This window comes from Delphinapterus leucas, chromosome 13 (assembly GCF_059928025.1).
Source record: "Delphinapterus leucas isolate spDelLeu-1000000601 "Yukka" chromosome 13, BTC_Dleu_Yukka2, whole genome shotgun sequence".
Lineage (NCBI taxonomy): Eukaryota > Metazoa > Chordata > Mammalia > Artiodactyla > Monodontidae > Delphinapterus > Delphinapterus leucas.
The window spans coordinates 33,723,184-33,745,246 of NC_143141.1; the positions used below are offsets into that span (position 1 = coordinate 33,723,184).

A 22,063-nucleotide genomic window follows, 5' to 3' on the forward strand; every position below is an offset into this window, starting at 1 on the left:
AATATTGCTTTAAAAGTGTCATTTATAGAGGTAGAGCTAAAATATTGAACAAAAGTTTGTAAATTGCTAAATGACTGGAATTAAAGCATCCAAAGTTCCTTGTAATATTTTGGAGGAGGCTATAAATACCAATTAAATTTAGACTTTGCTAAATTGAATATACATGTTAAAGTTTCTATACTAATCCCTGAAGGAATAGAAACAATGTATAGCTTTGAAACTGAAAAGGGAAAAAGGAATGAAAAGGCGGGGGTGGGGGGTGGGGGCAGGTGAATCTTTCAATCCAAAAAAATTTTAAAAAGAGGAAAAAAAGAAAAGGGCTGGACAGTAGAATAAAATGGCAGAAATAAATCCAAATATATCAGTAAGACACAATTAATATATTAGACTGTCCAACTCTCTAATAAAGAGCTTATGTCAGAATGTATTAAAAAAAAACCAGACTCCATCTATTTGCTGTTCATCAGAGAGACACCTAAAACACAAAATCACAGAAAAGTTGAAAGTAAAAAGAAAAAGATATACTAGGAAAACATCAAGCAAGAGAATATGGTACAGCTATGTTAACATGAGACAAAACAGACTTTAAGGAAAAACTCATTAGTAGAGATTTTAAAAGGCAAGGAGTGGGGGTTTACTACATATCATTAAAAGATTCAATTCTCTAGGAAGATACAAGAAATCTACAGTTGTTTGTGCCTAATAACACAGCCTCAAATATATAAAGGAAAAGTAGGCAGAAATAACAAGGAAGAACAAACATCACATCAAAGCAGGATGTTTTAATATCTCAAAAATTGATAAACCACACAAAACAAAATCACAAGAAAATAGATTTGAATAACACAATTAACAAGTCTGATCTAAATGGACATGCTATATGTAAAACACATTGGGAGAATACACATTCTTTTCAAGCACACACAAGATCATTACAAAAATTGACCCTGTACTAGGCCATAAAGCAAGTGTCAAGAAATATTGCACACAGACCACATTCTCTGAACCATAGTACTGTTAAGCTAGAAACCGATAAAAAGATAACTTAAAACATAAGTTAGGAATTTCTAAAACATACTTTTAAACAATTCAGGTGTCAAAAAGAAATATGACAGAAATCAGAAAATACTCAGGACTAAAAAACAACAAAAATACCACTTACCAAAACCTGTGGGATGCATAAAGCAGTACTTCAAGGGAATTCTATAGCCTTAAATGCTTACATTAGAAAAGAGGAAAGTTTGAAAATTGATGAACTAGGCACAGCTCTTAAGAGGTTAAAAATATAACAAGCCCTCTAAAACTCGAAGGAAGAAGATAATAAAGAAAAGAACTAGAAACTAGAAAACACGGAAACAATAGAGCTAAATCAACAGACATAAAAATTGGTTCTCTGAAAAGACTTTTACAGATCTGACAAATTTTGGCAAGAATAATAAAATATAACCTTAGGAATGAAAGGGAACATAAATAGAAGAAGAAAATTTTTCAAAACAGTAAGAGGTTATTATGAAAAACACTATGTCAATAATTTTTAGCAAGAAATGAATAAATTCCTATAAAATATAAATCACCAAAAACGACTCACGTAAAAACAGAAAATCTCAAAGGTCCTATAAACATTTTTAAAATTTTTATCAGCAGTTTAAAATATCCCCAAGAAGAATGCTAAGTCTAGACAGTTTTACAAATGAATCTACCAAACCTTCAGGCAACAGATAATGTCAAGCTTTTATCATTTATTCAGAGACTAGAAAAAGAGAAAATATGCCCCAAGTCATTTTATAAGATTAATATTACCTAGATACCAAAACCTGAAAAGAACAGTATCAGAAAAAGAAACTCCAGGCCATTATCACTCATAAAGATTGATGTAAAAAAATTCCGAAAGTAAACATTTGCAAACTGAACCCAACAATGCAGAAAAAAGACAATGTAACATGACCAGGATAGACAGTTTCAGAACTGCAAAGTTGTTTCAGCATTTTAAAAAATCTATTAATGGGGGCTTCCCTGGTTGCGCAGTGGTTGAGAATCTGCCGCTAATGTGGGGGACATGGGTTCGAGCCCTGGTCTGGGAGGATCCCACATGCCGCGGAGCGACTAGGCCCGTGAGCCACAACTACTGAGCCTGCGCGTCTGGAGCCTGTGCTCCACAACAAAAGAGGCCGCGATAGTGAGAGACCCGCGCACCGCGATGAAGAGTGGCCCCCGCTTGCCACAACTAGAGAAAGCCCTCACACAGAAACGAAGACCCAATACAGCAAAAATAAATAAATTAATTAATAACCTCCTACCCCCAACATCTAAAAAAAAAAAATCTATTAATGTAATTCACCACATTAACAGATTAAAGGAGAAAAATCATATGATCACCTCAACAGATCCATAAAGAACACTGAATAAAATTTAACATCATTCATGATAAAAACTCCTAGCTAGCTAGTAATCACTCACCTGATAAATTTCATACTCAGTGGTGGAACATAAAAATATTCTATTTTATGGATAAAGAAGATGTGGTACATATATACAATGGAACATTACTCAGCCATAAAAAGGAATGAAATTGGGTCATTTGTAGAGATGTGGATGGACCTAGAGACTGTCATACACAGTGAACTAAGTCAGAAAGAGAAAAACAAATATTGTATATTAACGCATACATGTGGAATCCAGAAAAATGGTACAGATGAACCAGTTTGCAGGGCAGAAATAGAGACACAGATGTAGAGAGCAAACATGGACACCAAGGGAGGAAAGTTGGGAGGGGGGGAGGTGGTGGTGGTGGGATGAATTGGGAGATTAGGACTGAAATATATACACTAATATATATAAAATAGATAACTAATAAGAACCTGCTGTATAAAATAAATAAAATAAAATTCAAAAAATATATTCCATTTTAAATTAGAGCAGATAAGAATACTATTATCAGTTACATGGAATATTAAACTTGTGGTCCCAGTCAGTGCAATCAGACAAGAAAAGGAAATAATAAAAAAGAAAAAGAAATTAAAAGTACACAGAAGGGCTTCCCTGGTGGCGGCGCAGTGGTTGGGAGTCTACCTGCCGGTGTGGGGGACGCGGATTCGTGTCCCGATCCGGGAGGATCCCGCATGCCGCAGAGCGGCTGCATTCGTGAGCCATGGCCACTGGGCCTGCGTGTCCGGAGTTTGTGCTCCGCGGCGGGAGAGGCCACAGCAGTGAGAGGCCCGCGTACCGCCAAAAAAAAAAAACACGGAAAAAAAGTACACAGAAGAATCAAAAAAATTTAAAGAGCTGGTTCTTTGGATGAAAAACAACCATAAAATTGATGAAATGCTATTAAGCCTAATGAAGTTAAAAAAACAAACAAACAATAAACATAAATTACAAAATTAGAAATGAGGATAAAAAACAGAACAGATACAGAAGGATTTTCTTTTATTATAGTAATATGTATAAATCTATACTAATGTAATAAGCAATATCTGAAGACATCTAAGGCACTAAATTGATTGAAGAAGTAGAAAATGATCAAAGAATCCCCTCCCAAAGATGGTGCTAGGCCCAGTCTTACAAATGAGTACAGAGCAGATGCATCTTATACAATTGTATAAGGTATGCATTCCTGAAGATCTTCTAAAATTCAAAACTCACATCATATAACACCATTTTCAAAAAAAGATGATGGGTATCCTGTTTACCAGCTAAATCATAAATACAATTCATTTGGCCACCACCTTTTAAATTTCATGACTCTTAATCATTTTTTAAATGTAGATTGATTCACAGTATTACACATTTTATACATAAAGCAAGACTATTAAAATGTTTATATCATGTAATTTTCAACTTGCATAATTCATATTCATAAAGAATGGCTCTCATGTATTTTCAAACCTTTAAACAATCATTCTCCTGCCACAGAGACTGTTCAAGAGCACAGGAAATGAGAGTACACTTCAAAAAATATTTTATAAAACTATTATAACCTTGATATCAAAACCTAACAAAGACAACCTAAAAGTAATACTTATTAATAAAGATGCAAAAATCCCATATAAATAATAACAAATCTAACTCAGTAATATATACTAGAAGTTATCCTTACAAACTTCCCCTTAACCAGGATTAACAAATGCTACCCATTCTCTCTGCTAACGATCTAAGGTCCAGAGCAGATGCAAGCCTGCAGCTAATCTAATTTATCCACTGCAGCTCCCAGCAGATGAGCTGTATGTTTACCAAGAGTTAATTGTTTGTTCCCAAATCTGTTTATGCCAGTTGTACTAATACAGTAATTAGATCAATAAGTAAATATTATAAAAATATATAAAATTTGAATTTAAAAAGAAAAGGCATTTTATCTATGAAAATGAACTTAATGTTGATTTTTTTTAATTATGAAAATTAAGTATGAGTGAGGTGGACAAAAAGGTGAGGGGGATCTGAAATGCTAAAAAGAACTCCATGTTCAGAGTCTTTTGCAGCTATCATTAAGAGCTCATCAAACTTTAATAAACCTAAAGGAAAAATCATACCTAATGCATTATGAATGTGGTTTATACTGGAAAGACAACATGACATTTGAATAGCAGATCCAAATTCAAAGAGGTCTTGGCACATGTCAAATGATTGTCAAATGAAGATACATGGATATGATTAAAAAGAAATGGTCGTGGTACTTATATTTGACTTTTAATGAGTCCCTCTTTAACCGACTTTAATTAGCCAACCAACTACCTATCTTGATGGACTGCATAAGAGGACTTCAATTGTAGTCAACTATAATACCATGACCAATTGACTCATTTGGGTTTACCCCAGGAATGCAGGACAAGTATACATACATATATATGAGTGTGTGTGTGTGTGTATATATATATATATATATATATATATATATATATATATATGAATAAAATATATATATATAAAACGGACAATGGAAAACAAAATGATCATCTTGATAAATGCCAAATGCCATTGGATAATATCGGCTGGCCATAAGATGTTATGGGAAAACCCGAACGAACTTTCTGGCCAGCCCAATATTAAACTTCCATATCTAATTTTTAAGTTATTAATAAACTAATAATACAGGACACAACCTGGCAAAATCAAGAATATCTATCCGAAACTACCAACCATTATCATAATGGAAAAATGACAGAGACCTTCTCATTAGAATCAGTAACTAAATAAGTTTGCTCGCTAGCAACTCCGTTATCAAATGTCATTCTGGAAAAAGGAATAAGGTATAGCTATTAGAAAATGACATGTTTATTATTGTTTGAAGAAGACAATCTTATCTACCTGAAAAACTCAACCGAATCAATTAACCACTGTCAGAAGTAATAAAGGTACTTAACAAAGAGTTTGTTTCAAAGTAAATATACAAAAATATTCTTTTTCTATATTCTAGCAATAGCTAGTTATACAAAGTCCTAAGAAAAAAAAAGATATTCCATTCAGACAGCAACAAACACTATAAAATGCCTAGGAATAAACTTAACAAGAAATGGACTAGACCTATTTAAAGTAAACTAAAAATAACTCCTCTAAGGGACAAAAAATAAGACAATAGTGGAAATTAAGAAATAAAATGTCCAATGATAGGGGGATAGTTTATGGATGTCCATACAACAGCATGACATGCAACCATTTTTTAAAGAATATAAAGACATGGAAAAACATTTATACTACATTTTAAGTACAAGAAAATGCAGATTTTTTAAAAAGTACAATAAGATCTTGATTTTGTAAAAAAATAAAAGTATGCACATGTGCATAAGAGATATCTAAAAATGTAGGCACATCAAAGTCTTAACAGTGCTTATCTCCAACTGGTAGGAACACAGGTGGTTTTAACTTTCTGCCTTACACTTTTTTGTGTTTTCTATATTTTCTACAATAGATAAATCAGAAAACATTTAAAATGTAGAGTGCCTCTGCCTAGAAGCCATAAAACACCCAACACAGCAATGCCTCCTCTTGGCACCATGAATGGAGTTTAACTTTCAGCAAGTCCTATCTCTTATGTCCCCCCTACAAGTCTGGGGCTCCCCTTGACTTCATGAGTGCATGTTGAAGGACCCTCGACCCATAAAGATAATACCTAAGGAATCAGCCCAGGAGGACAGAAGTATCCCTCCTGGCAAATGCAGGAGTGAACTGTGGGCCCCAGCAGAGCTCTCAGAATCTGCTGGGGACAGCCAGGTTTCCGCAGTCACACACGTTTCATGCCTCTGGGAGGAGTAGAGAAAATCAATCTGCCTTTGCCCACAGAGGCCTCTTGTGTCCCACGTCCCAGCGGTCAGGGTCTAGAGACTTCCCTGTTTCCACTGGCCCATGCTACCCCATGCAGGGAAACAGGATTAAGGTAAATCCCAGGATGCACTGAGAGATAATTCAGGGATGTCTGTTTCTGCAAATCTTCCCTCAGTTTTCTCCCTACCCCTCCATCACCACACAGGACAGGTAACTGTTTTCTGCCAGGGCTCAGAAAACTCCTTTCTTCCCCTCCCATCCCCACCTCCTCTGTTCCCTTCCTAACTCCTTACCCCCACTCAGCCCCCCCGGGAAAATCAAGGTGCCCACAAATAGGTAAACAATACATACATGACGACTGGATGGAGAAGACGCCATGTTAGTGGGGGCGAAGCCCGACAGACCATCTGCAAGCTACAAATTAAACACGCTGGTTAGCAACAGGATTAGAGAAACCAGGGAAAACTGCATGATCCCGAGGAAGTAGAGCTCTCCAACCAGGCACCCTGTGCTCTCTCTCCAGGGAGGCTGCAAAAGTTGTGGGAGAAACGTGTGCTTTGGAGTTGGACAAGTGTGGCTCCAAATCCTGGCCTCATTGCTTTACCAGCTATGTGACCTTGGACAAGCCCCCTGACCTCTCTGAGTCAGCATCTCCATCTGGAGAATGGGAACAAAGCCATGTGTTGTCACAGAGCAGCAGCGAGTATGGATGACGTGAAGGCCATGCACACCTAGGACAAGGTGAGGCACGTGGGAGGGGCTCAGCCAATACCTGTCTCATGCCTGCTTTCTCACTGCCCTTGGCACCACTGACTCCATGCCACTCTCACATGCCCTCCCTGCCTTTCAAACTTCCTGACCTCAGACATACTCCAAGCTCCCCATCATCCCTGGTGGTTTCTTCTAACAACTGAGTCACACCAACCCCTGCTTGGGCACTATTCCTAAACCAATGCAGGTTTCTGAGTCTTCTGTCCTCAAGGACAAAAACCAGGGCATCATGTGGCTTCCCCAAAACCAGGGGAGCTTTAAGAGTCTCATAAACACACCACCCCTATACTACAGAAACCTTGTTGCATTCTTTTCTGGCATCAGATCCTTGCCTGCAATCTCCTAGTACAGTGAATCCATAATTTATAGGGTGCAGGGTCCAGGAGGGCCTTGTTGGGGTCAGGACTGAAGGTAGGGTGACTTTTTCAGGGGCCACTACAATAGTACCAGAGGTGGTGATGGAGCTGTGGGTGGACGAGTACCAGTCTAGGTGGATGAGGCCAGGAGATGCCTTCTAGGCAGAGAGACAGCAAGTGTGAAGGGTAGAGGAATAAAGCAGCACTGCCAGTTTAAGAGAGAGCAAACGGTCCAGGAAGGCAGGCTTGGGGGATATGGTGGAGGCATGAGCAGACCAGCGGGACCCTCTCTTCCTTTGAGACTGGGGCAGGGGGCTCTGGGAGACTCCCCAGGAGGCCAAGCCCTTGGAATCGACCAGATGAACTCCACGTGAAGCCCCCAGCTGCCCAGAGACTGGCCCAGCCAGGCAGTAGCTCTGCCCCTCTTGTTCTCATCCTGAACCTCACAGAAGCCTTATTGTTATTTTTAATACAGTTCGTTTTTAGAAAGGTGAGAGGGAAACCGGCAGTTCACCAGTGCAAGAGGGAGAAAAAATAAAGCTAAACATAGTGCTCCAAAGGTCTGGGCCAGCTTCCGAAATTACATGTTCCCCTTTGGGATTTGGACATAATTTGCCACTCCAGTTCTGGGAGCACGTTCCCACCTTCACGGCGTCCCAGAGACTAAAACCGGAGCAGGTGGCTCAAAATTAGCCCGAGCTGGGAGCCAGGGAGCAGCTGGCCCCAGCACCCCACCCCACCCCACCCCACGGGTGCGGGGAGCAGGCCTCCTGATGCCTCCTGCACGCTAGCCTGAGTTTCCCCTACAGCCTCCCAGGCCCATCAGACACACACACACACACACACACACACACACACTCGGTGCACCATCAAACACATGCAATCAACACACATGCTGTCAACACACACACACATTACACCATCAAACACATGCAATCAACACATGCTGTCAACACACACATACACATTATACCATCAAACACATGCGATCAACACACATGCTGTCAACACACACACACATTACACCATCAAACACATGCGATCAACACGCATGCTGTCAACACACACACACATTACACCATCAAACACATGCAATCAACACACATGCTGTCAACACACACACACATTACACCATCAAACACATGCAATCAACACACATGCTGTCAACACACACACACATTACACCATCAAACACATGCAATCAACACACATGCTGTCAACACACACACACATTACACCATCAAACACATGCAATCAACACACATGCTGTCAACACACACACACATTACACCATCAAACACATGCGATCAACACACATGCTGTCAACACACACACACATTACACCATCAAACACATGCGATCAACACACATGCTGTCAACACACACACACACAGTACACCATCAAACACATGCGATCAACACGCATGCTGTCAACACACACACACATTACACCATCAAACACATGCAATCAACACACATGCTGTCAACACACACATACACATTATACCATCAAACACATGCGATCAACACACATGCTGTCAACACACACACACATTACACCATCAAACACATGCGATCAACACACATGCTGTCAACACACACACACACATTACACCATCAAACACATGCGATCAACACACATGCCGTCAATACACACACACACACAAACAGTACACCATCAAACACATGCAATCAACACACATGCTGTCAACACACACATACACATTATACCATCAAACACATGCAATCAACACACATGCTGTCAACACACACACACATTACACCATCAAACACATGCGATCAACACACATGCTGTCAACACACACACACATTACACCATCAAACACATGCGATCAACACACATGCTGTCAACACACACACACACAGTACACCATCAAACACATGCAATCAACACACATGCTGTCAACACACACACACACATTACACCATCAAACACATGCGATCAACACACATGCCGTCAATACACACACACACACACACAAACAGTACACCATCAAATACATGCAATCAACACACATGCTGTCAACACACACACATTACACCATCAAACACATGCAATCAACACACATGCTGTCAACACACACACATATTACACCATCAAACACATGCGATCAACACACATGCCGTCAATACACACACACACACACACACAAACAGTACACCATCAAACACATGCAATCAACACACATGCTGTCAACACACACACAGTACACCATCAAACACATGCGATCAACACACATGCTGTCAACACACACACACACAGTACACCATCAAACACATGCAATCAACACACATGCTGTCAACACACACACACACACACACACACACACACACACACACACCTCCCACCACCAAGCCTTTGCCCCAGCTCCTCTGCCCACCAGGAAAGGCCTCCTCTCCCCTCTGCTGTTCTAACCCCTCTCGCCAGCCCCCTGGGAGAAGCTTTCCTGATGACTTAGCCCACGCTGACCTTGTAGGGCCCAGAGTCCAAGATCTTGGTGTCCTTGCTAATCAAGCATTCATTGCTTTGCTATCACTCTGTTCATCTCATTTGGATCTGCAACATAGCCCTCCTCTGTCAGCCAGAGGGAAGACTTCCCGAGAGCGCTCTTCCTCTTTATCCCTCCTCAACACACACATGTTCTCCACCCCACGGCCTGACTTCAAGAGGAGACCCCTACCCAGGGTGATCTCTCAGAATGATAGGCAAGCGTCACCCTTGACCTGAAGGTAGGTGATGCGTGGGATGGGCAGGGGGTGCCACCTCTACATGAGCCTCAAGACCCCCTAGGAAATGGTGGGAAGCCCACTCTGGGTGTGTTCCTGCACTGCTTCTCTTCCCATTTCCATCATGAGAACACCAAGAACCAGCAGACTAGCCGACAAAGGCCCCAAGTTTGTTTGAAACATAAAAGTAGAGCCTGATTCATACTCAGAGGCAGAATCAGAGACAGAGAGAGCAGCCTGGGGGGAAGGGAAGGACAGAGGAGGCCACGTTGGGAGCAGTTCATTCACAGCGTGCTCCTGGCTGGAGGCAACACCTATCTGTTCATTATTTTTCTATATTTTCCAAACTTTATATAATGGACAATTTATAATCAGAGAAAAATGAATATATCCTTTATCTCAAGCAGAGCACTAGACGGAAGGAAACACCTCTGTGCCCCTCTCAGAGGAAACCCCCAGCCTGCCCTCAGCAAGTTAGGTGTCAAGGCCACGATGCTTGCAGCACCACCACTACGCTTGCGCACATATCTGCTCCCAGCCCCCCACCCCACTTCTCACGCACACCCATGTGCACACACACCGCACACACCCACACTACCACCATCCCCAGACTACGGCTCTAAAATCTACACAAAGACAGCCACACAGACCAAGAATACACTGTGGGGTTGCTATGCGAGAGTTGATCTCAGCCCAGCCCCCCGCCACAGAGAAGAGTCCAGGAGGCCAGGCATCTCTCTACTCCCAGAGACAGGTGCCCATCTACAAGCCCTAAAAGGCCAAGTGGACAGTTCTGCCTCATACATCCATTTCAGATCAGCTCTAGAACTGGCCACTCTTGACAGACACTGAAACATTTCTAGAAACCTGAGAAATGCTTGGCCGTGGTTGTCAGCCAATGGCACAAGCATCAGGAAAGTCTGGGGTATCTTTTTCTAGTGTGTGGCAGCTCATCCCAGAAACTGGCGGACAATGGTGAGAAGGTTCTTCAGCAGAGAAGAGGCAACTGAGCAAGGAGACGGGAGGGACTTAAACAGAAGCCGAATGTGGCACGAGAGCATTTGGAGCTGGGGAGGAGCCTTCTGCTGGGTCCACAGCCAGAGCTGGTGAGCACAGCGATAGGGGCCGCATGATGGGGGGGGGAACAATACGGGCGGCCTAGAGACACGGGCTGCACAAACAGGAGCCAGCAAAATCCAAGTTCTCCCAGACTTCTCATCCCTCCTTCTCATCCCTATCCTATCTGCACTGGGGAAGGGGCGAGGGGACAAGAGCCCAGCCAGAACTATCTGGAAAACCACTGGATCTGGAACCCACAGCCTCCTGGATCAGCCCCAAGATACCCGGTCCTCCCAAGTCCTGCACAGGAGATGTGCAAGACAGTGAGGGAAGGATCTCCTGAGCCAGCCAGATCGGATCAACGATCTCAGAGAAAAGCACAATACAAAATTGCTTTTTCCCCAAGCCCCCAGAAGACCCCATCAGGACAGGGTTTCCCGAAGACTGGGACTGATCTCCCTGCGGGCCTCGGGGCTCCTTGAGAATAGGGTTATGTCTCCTCCATCAGACAGGGAGCTCGATGAGGGCAGGGTCCAAACCTCCCCCACCAGAGCAGGCGGATCTCACTTCCTCCTCTCCCTACCGACCTCCGAGGTCCTGTGAGCCCAGGCCCTCCCCGCGCGGGCATGCCTCCACCAGCCCGAACCTCAGCTCCCCGCCCTCTGCCCGGCCAGCAGCTCTAGCCGCATGCTCCCACCAAGAGTGCAGCCCCTGCTCTGGCTCAGACCCCGGGCCCCGGTTCACTCATGTCAACGCTGTAAGGACGTCCAGCCTGGGCCTCCTCACCGTCTGCCTCTGGTTGCGCTTGTAGCCAGCAGGACCCAAGAGAGTCCCTCCCCATCTGAGTCTGTAGACATTTTGAGGGCAGCACACACAGAACGGAAATCCTGCTGGGCAAGCTCTACGCTTCCCTGCACAGACTCAGACGGCCCGCTGACGGGGGGTGGGGGAAGCGGGAGCCAGCACTGGGCGCCCGGAGCTTGGGGCTAATTAGCTGCCTGATTCAGCTACGAACACCCACCCAGGCCAGAAGGTACTAGCCTTGAGTGTAGCTGAATTCTGTGTATTTGCAATTTCCATTTGGGTTTCCCCAGTCAAGACAAGCTCCTCCTTAGACCCCTACAGAGAGTAGGCAGGTAATCGACCCAGCCACCCATCTACTTATGCATCCATCCACTCATCCATCCATCCATCCATCCATCCATCCATCCATCCATCTACCCATCCACCCAGGCAGACTTTCTTCGAACGCCTCCTCTAAGTCAGGCCCTGTGCTGGTCACTGGGGACACAAAGAGGAATGAGCCCTAGTCACTTCCCTGAGCCTAGTCTAGGAAAGATGCTGCACGACTTAAGGCAAGCGCAGTGACCAAGATAGAGACAGGACTTGCAGAAGAAGTGGAGGAGCCAGGCAGAATCCTGGAAGGAGGTGATGACCACACCTGGGCTGAGTCTTAAAGAATGACTGGGAGCTGGCCAGAAGGTGCTCCCAGCAGAAAGCATGCTGGGGTGGGGCCCTGGAGAGCCATAGAGGCGGGAGAAACGGAGGGCTGGGGGCTTCTGAGGACGCTTAGCACCAGAGAACTATAAAGCAGCTATGAAGCTCTCGTCTCAGCAGCAGCAAGGCCCAGGACTGAACACCAGAAACGTCCCCATGGAAGTGGCAGAAAGGTGAAAGAGATGAGCGCGTGAGAAAGAAGCAGAAATCAGCCCTAAATGTCAGAGGGAAGCCCCTGTAAGCACATCTCGGGGAGAGTCTCGAGGATCCCGAGCCCAACCCAACACCCAGGTTTGTTCTCTTGCTCTCAAGGCTAATATTTGACTGATGGTTTAGAAAAAAATAAAACCCTCCCAAAATGCCACCCCCTCCCCAGTGAACAAACAGGTTGTGAGCCTGAGCACAAGTACTGTCTACACAGGCTGGGAGGCTCTGCCTCCGGGCAGCCCAGAAGCTCTGGGAGCCCCAAGTGCCAGGGGTGCGGCCAGAATCAAGAGAAGCTGAGAGGAGGGTGACAACCTGGAACAGAGGGTGACAACTTGGAACAGAGCTATTCAAGGCTGGTGCCCACAGTGAGGTCTCTTTCCATCTCCACTGCAGGAAGGACTGGCTGGTCTCAGCCGTACAGGACCCTGAGCCACCCCAGGGCCCAAGGTGAAGAGAGCGCTTTCCCCCTCAATAAGAGATGCCACAGACCTCTTGCCATGCTGTTTGGCACTGGTGTCTGGGTCACCAGCTCGCCCTGTTGTGGAGCACATAGCCAGGGGCTGCCTCTTACCTGCCGACAGGGTTGGACACCCTTGCAGTAAGGCCCCTCTCCTGGCCCCCTTCCTCTCCTGCAGGTGGAGGGAATGGGGTGAGAGGGACCACTGGCTTGGACACACACCCCTCCTTCAAGCTGCCTGCCAGGTGCCACAGAGCACAAGCCCATAGATGAATCTCCCCCCAAGGAGGGCCCTAGCTGGGTAAGGCGATGGGGCTGGGGCACCCCAGAGGCTACCGGTCACTCCCCACCCTGTCCTCCTTCTCTCTCGTTCGCTCCTTCCACCCTGATTTCCTGGGTGATTTCCAGGAGAGAGCCCTCCAGGTAGTGGGGCCATTTTCCACATATGCTTTGGGGGAAATGATTGGGTCTTGACCAGAAGACCACACACAGTCTCCCCTGCAACCCCCAACCTGCTCCCAACCAGACTGAAAGTTCCTAACTGGGGCCGTCCATCTGTAAGGTGTCCAGCCACCAGGCTGCAGAGAGTGTCCTATGGAGGCCGTGTGATAAGGAAGGGAGGGCAAGGGGCAGGGAGAGGGCAAGCAAGCCAGCTCTTGGAAGGAGCCAGTGTCTGTCCCCGGGGACCCATCGTACCTGGATGGGGATGAGGGGCTCCTTGTCGTCGATGTCAATCAACACATCTTCCCCAGGACTGAGTAAGCTCACGTCATCTGTAGGGGGAGCAGTGTCCAGGCCTGAGAGGGGGCTCCCTCAGGGGCTCACCCCTCCTGAGACACAAGACTCGGCCCTCTGTCTTGCCACACTTTTCACTCCGTGTCTCCCTCTTCCTCCCAGACATCCTTCCCTCTCCCGGATCCCGTCACGCTCCCCGTCTCCCCAGTTCTCCCTCTAGCTCCCTCTTCATCCCACTGATCCCTGAATCTCCCTCTCCCTCGGCCTTTTCCGCACCACACCCCACCCCAGCATCCACCCCCGCAACCTCTCCTGGTGGGCCCAGCCCAGGGCCAGACGGTGCCCTGAGGGAGACGAGATTCCCACCCGTCCTTCCGGTCATCTCATTCAGGGCCCGGTAAGCTGGGAAGTCCACCTGTCCCAGCCCCCTCTGCCTCCCCGCCCCCGTCAACAGCCCCTCCCCTACCTGGGCCGCCCTGTGGGGACGGACTCTCCTCTGAGTAAGGGTCGCACAGGAAGCTCTCCAGGGAGCGGATGGTACACTGGCCCACCACAGGCCGGCGGCCAAACTGGCGATTATCAATTACCTTGATCACGACGGGGGGACAGTAGAGCTCCTCCCTGGGCAGCATCTGGGTGGAGGGGGAGGGAAGTTCTGGGCAGCAGCCTGACCCCATCTCTGGGAGGTCTCAGAGGAAGGCGAGCCCTTCTTCCCAGGGCAAGTCCAAGGTGCAGTAAATGCTCTCAACCCACACATAACCCCCAAGAGCCAGCGATCCAAACGGGTGGTTTGCCGAGCCCAGGAGCTGGCCAGTGGAGCAGAAGCCACACGCCCCTTCTGTCTGCCTCTTAAATGCTGTATGCAGAGGCCGACTTTTCCCTCACAGTTTTACCTTCCAAACACATCCAGCTCAGCCTAAAGTTAAAACAAGTCTACTTTCCCTGAACCCTCACTGGCCGGGGAAGGGAAGAAGGGAGAAGTTGGCCTGGGACTCAACGTTTCTCGCAGACAGACCCCCCCCAAGTGGATACTCAAGAGTTGGCTTCCAGACCCAGATTCTTCTCCCCCCAACCCTAAAAGCACTTTGAACACAACTTGAAATAATTTATATGCTCTCCTTCGGTGGCGGCTTTGGCTCAGCCAAGAGGAGGCTCCTGTTGACAGCCACTGGGCCTGGAATTTCTATAGTACTTTCATCTTGCAAACCATTTTCCTTTCCTCAGACTTGCCTTACTCTGGTCACTAGGCCCAGGCAACCCAGGTTGCTGGAGGGAGCTGAGGCCTGAGGGCCGCGGGGGTGAGCCCCTCTGCGGGGGCCCAGGCTGGGGGAGGACCAGGTCCTGGAAGGTTTGGAGGAATCCTGGAAGCTCAGAGCCCTGGCAGGGAGCACCGGGGGGCTGAGGCCGGCCCTGAGAGGGGAAACAGCCACGGATGGGTCCTTGGGAGTTCCGTGGACTCAGGATCTGAGGAGGAGGGGCCGAGCTGGCCCCCTCTGCACTGCTCGCAGGCTTCAACTCCTCCAGGGAGGAGAGAGCATTTCCTCCCATTCTCCAGTGAGGTGGGAGCGATGCCATGACCCACTCAGAATCCCGCAGGGAGCCAGACCCCAGGCCGCCTGGGGCCGCAAGGAAATTCTAACCACCAGGACTCCGGAAGGGGACGGCGGGGAGGTCGGGCTCACCACTTCCATGAAGAGGGTGCAGATGTCAAAGTTGGGGTTCTTCCGGAGGTTCTTGATGACACAGGACTGCACGGTCTGGCCCCCGCACTCCACCACCAGGCTGGGGGAGGACACGCTGGCCAGCTGGTAGCTCTTCATGTTCCGAAGGCCCCACGCCAGGATCTGGGGGCACGGATTGAGGACAGCAGCTGGGAAGGCCCCAGGCCCCAGAAAGGCTGGGCCAGGAAGAGGAAGGGCCCAGCTGCCCACAGTTCCCACCCCACCACGGGGGCGGGCTCACCTCGATGGCGGTTCGCTGGAGAACAGGCTTGATGTTCTGGGGGACCATGTAGATGTTGGCCTCCCTCTGGGGTGGCGGATAGGGTAGGTCCGTGTCCTCCGACTGCATGGCAGCAGGTAGAATGGAGGCAAAGGCAGGAGGGAGACCAAGGCGGAAAGACAAGAAAGGAGGACAGACGGGATGGAAAGAAGGACGTGTGGAGAGACACAGAAACAGAGCAGCGAGGACACAAAAGTGGGCAACCGGGCAGACAGAAATGAGAGAGCAAAGTCAGTTTCTCAGGCACCATCTTCTCCAGGATCACAATTCTAGCACCTTGGCCCAGGGTTCAGGTGATCCTGTTTCAAATGAGCCCCGGGGCACCCCTCCTCCCACCAACGAGCTACTCAGGGTGACCCCGTCCCTGTCACACATACACTTGTGCACACACATGCACACACATGCACTGCCCCGTCCAACCTGACACGTCCACTTCAGCCCCTCTCAGTCCCGAGAGGACCACGTGCCCTCCTGCTAGCCTGGTTCTCCTGCCTCCTGGCTCAGACCCTCCCAACTTACCACCGCCCTGGTGTTCCATCTCCAGCCCCAAACTCACACCTGTCCTGAGGTGTGACACATCTGAACAGAATGCTTGCACTGTGGGCCGGGAGGGGTATTTACAAATAGGAGAAGGGGACAGCAAGGCCCACCAACCACGGGCACCAAAGGGCCTACTGGGGAGGCTCCTTCACACCACGGACCAGAGATGAGCGTGGCCTGTGTCAACCCTACCTGCTATGGGTTTGCCAAAAAGACTTGGGCAAGAGTCCTGAAGAAATATGTAGGGAAGCAGGCGGGGCAATGGAGGCAGGTATTACTGTGGATTAGACAACTACCAAGTCTGACAGTGGTTAGAAACACGGGCTCTGGGTATGGATCCTGACTCCACTACTTACTGAGTAAAATAAGTTATTTCACTTCTCTGTGGCTCAATTTTCTTCATCTATAAAGTGATTATCAAAACTATCAACCTCTAAAGGTTAGTGTGAGGCTTGGAGAAGTTAATACAACATTTAGAAGAGTGCCTGGTTCATGTAAACTCTCAATAGGAGCCCACATGGCACCTCTGTGACAACTAGAGAAGGATGACCCTTTCTTAAAACTCTTAACTTCCACGTCAGAAAATCATCATAGTTTACTAGTTTATTAGAACAAGACACTTTACTGCCACCTACTGGAAATTGTTATAATAAATTAAAATACATGATGTCTGCACTGGAAATCGCACCCCCTTAGAGCCAAGTGCTCTTCCGCAGTGCACAACCTGCACACCCATACATGGAGGCCCTGACACTCAGGAAATGTTAACTATAAATAGAAGGGCTGTGCTGTGTGCTTTACAGAGCTTGCCTCAGGTAATTGCATTAATAAGCAATGGAATCATTGGATTCGTTCTCCAGGTGACTTGCTCTGGGTTCCTTCTCAAAGGATGGTGCATCCATCTACAGATGCTCTGACGTAGACGGTGGGAGCAGCTGGAGGACTGAGACACACCAGCTTCCTCCCGCCTCACCACTTCACAGCCAATCCCAGCTGTCACTCCTGCCAACGACACACTGATGATGCTACGCTTCGTGACCTGTGGTGGTTAAGAAGCTCATTTCTAGAATCAAACCAGACCCTGGTCCTAGTCTTAACCCTGCAGCTCCTGAGCTATTTGACCTTGGGCAAATTATTCAACCTCTGTGACTCAGTACCCTCACATGAAAATCCGGGATAACGGAACTCTTACAAAATTGGTCTGAGAATTTAACAAGAGAACAAATATAAAGAGTTTCTGGCACATAGAAGGTGCTTCATAAACAGCAGGGACTAAAATGATCACTGTATTGTCGGCGGTGCCGCCGTCTCCATCACTCATGTTGTTGGTGATCCCCCAGGGACTTGAGCAGAGCTGAGCCATCAGAGGCACCTCTCAAAACAACGCTGGCTTCAGAACTATCCCTACGTCCCCAGAGCACAGAGTGGAGGAATTCATCGTCTTCCTCCAGACCCACAATGCAGGTGACATGATATCTTTAGACTGGCTGAGCAGCGGACGCCATCAGGAGAAAGACTGATGAGCAGGGCTGCCACGGGCACGACTCCAGGGGGTGCTGTGCACGTCACAGTCCACATGAATGGTGCCCCTGGAGGCTGGAGGCAGAGCCCGCGGTGGCCTGGCTGCTCTGGGGACGCCTGGCTTGGCGTCCAAACTTGGCACTCCAAGGCCACCTACTGCAACAGCTGTGCGGCAGGGGTCGCCTCTTTTTGAAAACGGTTATGCCTGAAGGCCTGCTGGTGGCCTGCTCAAGGCTGATGCCCAACCCACAGTGGACCCAGGGCCAAAAGCCCATGACGAAAGGGACAAATAGAAGAGGTTAGGGAGGGAACAGCCCCGGGCTCCTGGGTGGGGAGGCAGAAAGACCAAGCCTTTCTCATAGGGCTGCAATGTTGTCCTGAAATCACCCAGGAAAACTCATGAATATACTTCCCCCAGAACATTCCTCTCCAGGTCCCCAGACTCTGGGCAGTGTCCCTTTGGTTCCTTTTTGTCCCTCACTTCCACGTCCCGCTTTCCCTCTGGGCTCCTCCAGGTCCCCTGTGAGGATATTCCTCTCTCTGTGCAGACGCGCAGGCTCCCCACCACAGGAACCTGCTTACAGAGGAAGACAGGGACCAAGAACCTGGAGAAGACTGGGCTCCAGTACCGTTTGCAGGAGGCCCTGGAGGAAGACGGCGGGTGCACACAGCTGTGGAGCGCCAGGCCCGGCCGGCAGGAGGGAGAGACAAGCAGAGACAGCGGTTAGAGGCGCATCCGCAGGGCAGCTTATGAGGCACAAGGCCCCCAGTCTCATCCCAAGGCCACCTCCATCCACCATGCCGTCCTCAGGGGTCCCAGGACATCCTTGCACCCTGCACCTTGTTGCCATTCCCCAGAATCCCTGCCTCTGCAGGGGCTCCCCTACACCTGCCAGCTGCCACCAAGTCCTCTGTCCCCTCCCCACTGTGCGCACCGCCCCGCCTGTAGGACCTCTCATTATCACTGCGCATCTACGCTGCCACGTGCTCTGGCTCCCTAACCCGGTCTCATCCAGTGCGCAATTTTCCACCTATCTGCTGGATTTTTTTTCCTTGCATTTAAAGACAGTCTCAAGACGGTATCTCATCCACACCTTCTCTCTGTGTCCTCTCCTGCAGTCTGCCACCCTCTCCTCTCTCTCTTCCTGAAAAAGGCTGCCTCCATTCCCTGCCTCTCCCCCGCCTCTCCCCCGCTTCCACACAGCCCTCTGCCCAGTGCACTCGCTCCGCCCCTTGCACCCCCTCCCTGGAAACTTCTCTCTCCAAAATTAACAACAACCTGCTTGTAGCCCAACCCAGAGGAAACTCACAGGCGCCTATCTCTCTCCCTACCTCAGCAGCATCTGGCCAGCTGACCTCGTCCTCCTTCCTAAAGCCGTCTGTCTAGCTCCTTACCGCTGGCCCCTCCACCCTCTCTACCCTCCGCTGGCTGTGTCTCCCTGGCAGCCTCCCCGCTGCTCCTCTGCCCAGCCCTCCCCTAGGCTTTCCGCTCCCAAACATCTCTCCTAAGCCCCACACTCACATTCCAACCTTACCGCTACTTCATCCATGTGCCCTCCTGGCCTCCCACACCGAGCTTGTCCCAAACTGGATTCTCTAAGATCCCACCCCCACCCCCGCCAAAAACCTGCTCTCTTCAAATGTCATCTCAGAATCCAGCCCCACCATCCACCCAGATCTCCAAGCCAAAAACGCCACACCACCCTTGACTCTCCTTCCCCTGGATTGATCCCCAAGCCTTAGGGCTCTGTCTCCTAAACCTCCCCCAGGCCCACCCACCCATCTTCTTTCCTGGGTCTGGGTCACCACCATCTCTTGCCTGGATTCACCAGCTTCATCCTAAGTGATCTCTTGCATCTGGTTTTGCACATCCCCGTCCAATGAATGTATGCTGTGCTCTGCAACCAGGGAAGGCTTTCTAAGAATGCCACTCTGTTCAAAACCCACCCGCTCAGGATGAAGTCCAAACTCCGTGACGCAGCCTCCAAGGCCCCTCATCTTCTAGCTCCTGTTGACCTCTCTGGTCTCGCCTCTCACCACCAACTTTCCCCTCCGGGACCCCAGGCAGTGATGGGCCACCTCCCCAGCCACGCTCAACAGCACCCCCACTTCTGAACGCCAGCAGGTTGCAGGAGGCACCACACTCTCTTTACCTGTGAGGTTGGAGCTCACTGGTCCCTCTGTCTCGCTCTTCTGCCCACTTCATCTGGCTACCTCCTACGTGGACTTCATGTCCACTTAAGTGTTCCTTGGAGCCCCAGGTTTAAGTTAAGCACCCCACGGTTCCCAGAGCAACTTGTCCCGTTGAAAGACACATCACGCTGGGTCATTCCTGTGTGTTCATTTGTCTGTGTCCCTTGTGAAACCAGCAGTTCTGCACACGGGGACAACAGCTATATCCCCTGTCCAATAAATAAAGGCTTACGAACAGATTATTGAAGGCAGGGAGGGAGGGATGGCAGAGGGCGAATGGACAGGGGGATGGGGGACAAAGAACCGACTCCAACACTCTCCCATCCTTCCCAACGCTCTTGCCTGTGTCAGTCTTGCATCCTCACCAGCCCCTCCTTTCCCCGTGCCCGCTCATTCCTCCCTGTTTGAATGGGCTTCCTTTGCCATCTTCCAGAATCTACCACATCTTTCAGGGCCTAGGTCAAACTCTACATCCTCCAGAAAATTTCCCCAACCACTCCAGAAACTCTTTACAACCCTACTCTCTGACTTCTTTTACCTCTAATTAAGCAACCCTGGGCTCTGGTTGCCCAAGGTCCTGACTGGTATCCCACATATCACGCTTGGGAGTCCTGTGACACCAGCCCGATGGCCACTCCTGTGCCCAAGTTTCTCAATTTTTTCTGGTCCAGCCCATCTGAGAGGCATGATATCTCCTTCCAGGACAGTGACCCTCAGTGGGGTGGGCTGCAGCGACCCCCATCAGCACTGCCAGGCTGGGAGGGGGTGGGTGTAGACTCAAAGCACCGCCAGGACATCCTGATTCACTGTCCCGTGTGTGCCGGGGGACTCCGAGGACCACAGACCTCAGGGGCAGCCACACAATAGAAGGCTAATAAGATGACCCCTTCCATGGTGGGGTCCATGCCTTCCATGTTCCTCCCCACCCACCCTGAATGCAGGGCAGACGTGGGGCTTCTACACTGATGGGGTTCTACAGGTGTGCAGGGTGCTTACCGAGACAGCTCAGGCCAAGAGGACAAGGACACAAGGACAAATGAGGCTCTCTCCCCACTTTAAGCAGAATCCACCTCCTGCCTCCTTTCATCTATCCATCCTGCTGGCCAGTTCAGCACAGGGAACTGAGGCCCCTGAGCCATGAGGGGGGCTTCCTCTCCCAGTCCCAGGGGCCACCACACTAGACAGACGTGCATTCCCAGGACTGGGGCAAGTGTGGGCAGGCCCCTCCAGCCACCTAGGTCAGTGTTGCCACCAGTAGCCCACAGACCCCCTCCTCACACAGCAGGGCACAGTCAGGTGACCCTCTGGACACTCAGATCCTAGCTCCGCGGGGAGCTCCATGTGGGCGCAGCCGGGCGGGCTGGGAGGGCTCCACTGTCTGCCTGCCCCACCCAGCTCGTTAGGAACAGCATGCTGCTCTAATTACACTTCCCAGGAAAAACAGTGTTTTAAATTAAAGCCTTGGGGGAGGGATAGGGGGATGGGGGACCACTGGGCTTATTCTCCTGATTGCAAAACACCAAATTTTTCCTTCTGGAGGATTTGGGGGTGCAGGAGAGTACCTCATGTACATCTCAGACTAAAAGCCATAGCCTGTTGCCTGGATTAGGAAGGGGATGGAGTGACATCTGGTTGGCCCCCAACTCACAGCAAAAAAGCCACGGAGGACGCTCTCCTTTCAACCAGGGCATGACTCCACGGAGCATGACAGGAGCATGAGAAC

General features: G+C 48.9%; 1 protein-coding gene across 1 annotated transcript in view; it reads right to left on the reverse strand.

The window, feature by feature from the left end:
• DYSF (dysferlin) overlaps positions 1-22,063 on the reverse strand; it is a 199,741-nt gene that overhangs the window by 57,089 nt on the left and 120,589 nt on the right. Inside the window, exons 36-40 of the mRNA XM_089922488.1 lie at positions 16,048-16,149; positions 15,768-15,929; positions 14,552-14,717; positions 14,047-14,123; positions 6,607-6,669 (exon numbers count right to left, since the gene is read on the reverse strand). Coding sequence (XP_089778614.1) covers positions 6,607-6,669; positions 14,047-14,123; positions 14,552-14,717; positions 15,768-15,929; positions 16,048-16,149 — 570 coding nt within the window. The remainder of the gene's footprint in view (positions 1-6,606; positions 6,670-14,046; positions 14,124-14,551; positions 14,718-15,767; positions 15,930-16,047; positions 16,150-22,063) is intronic.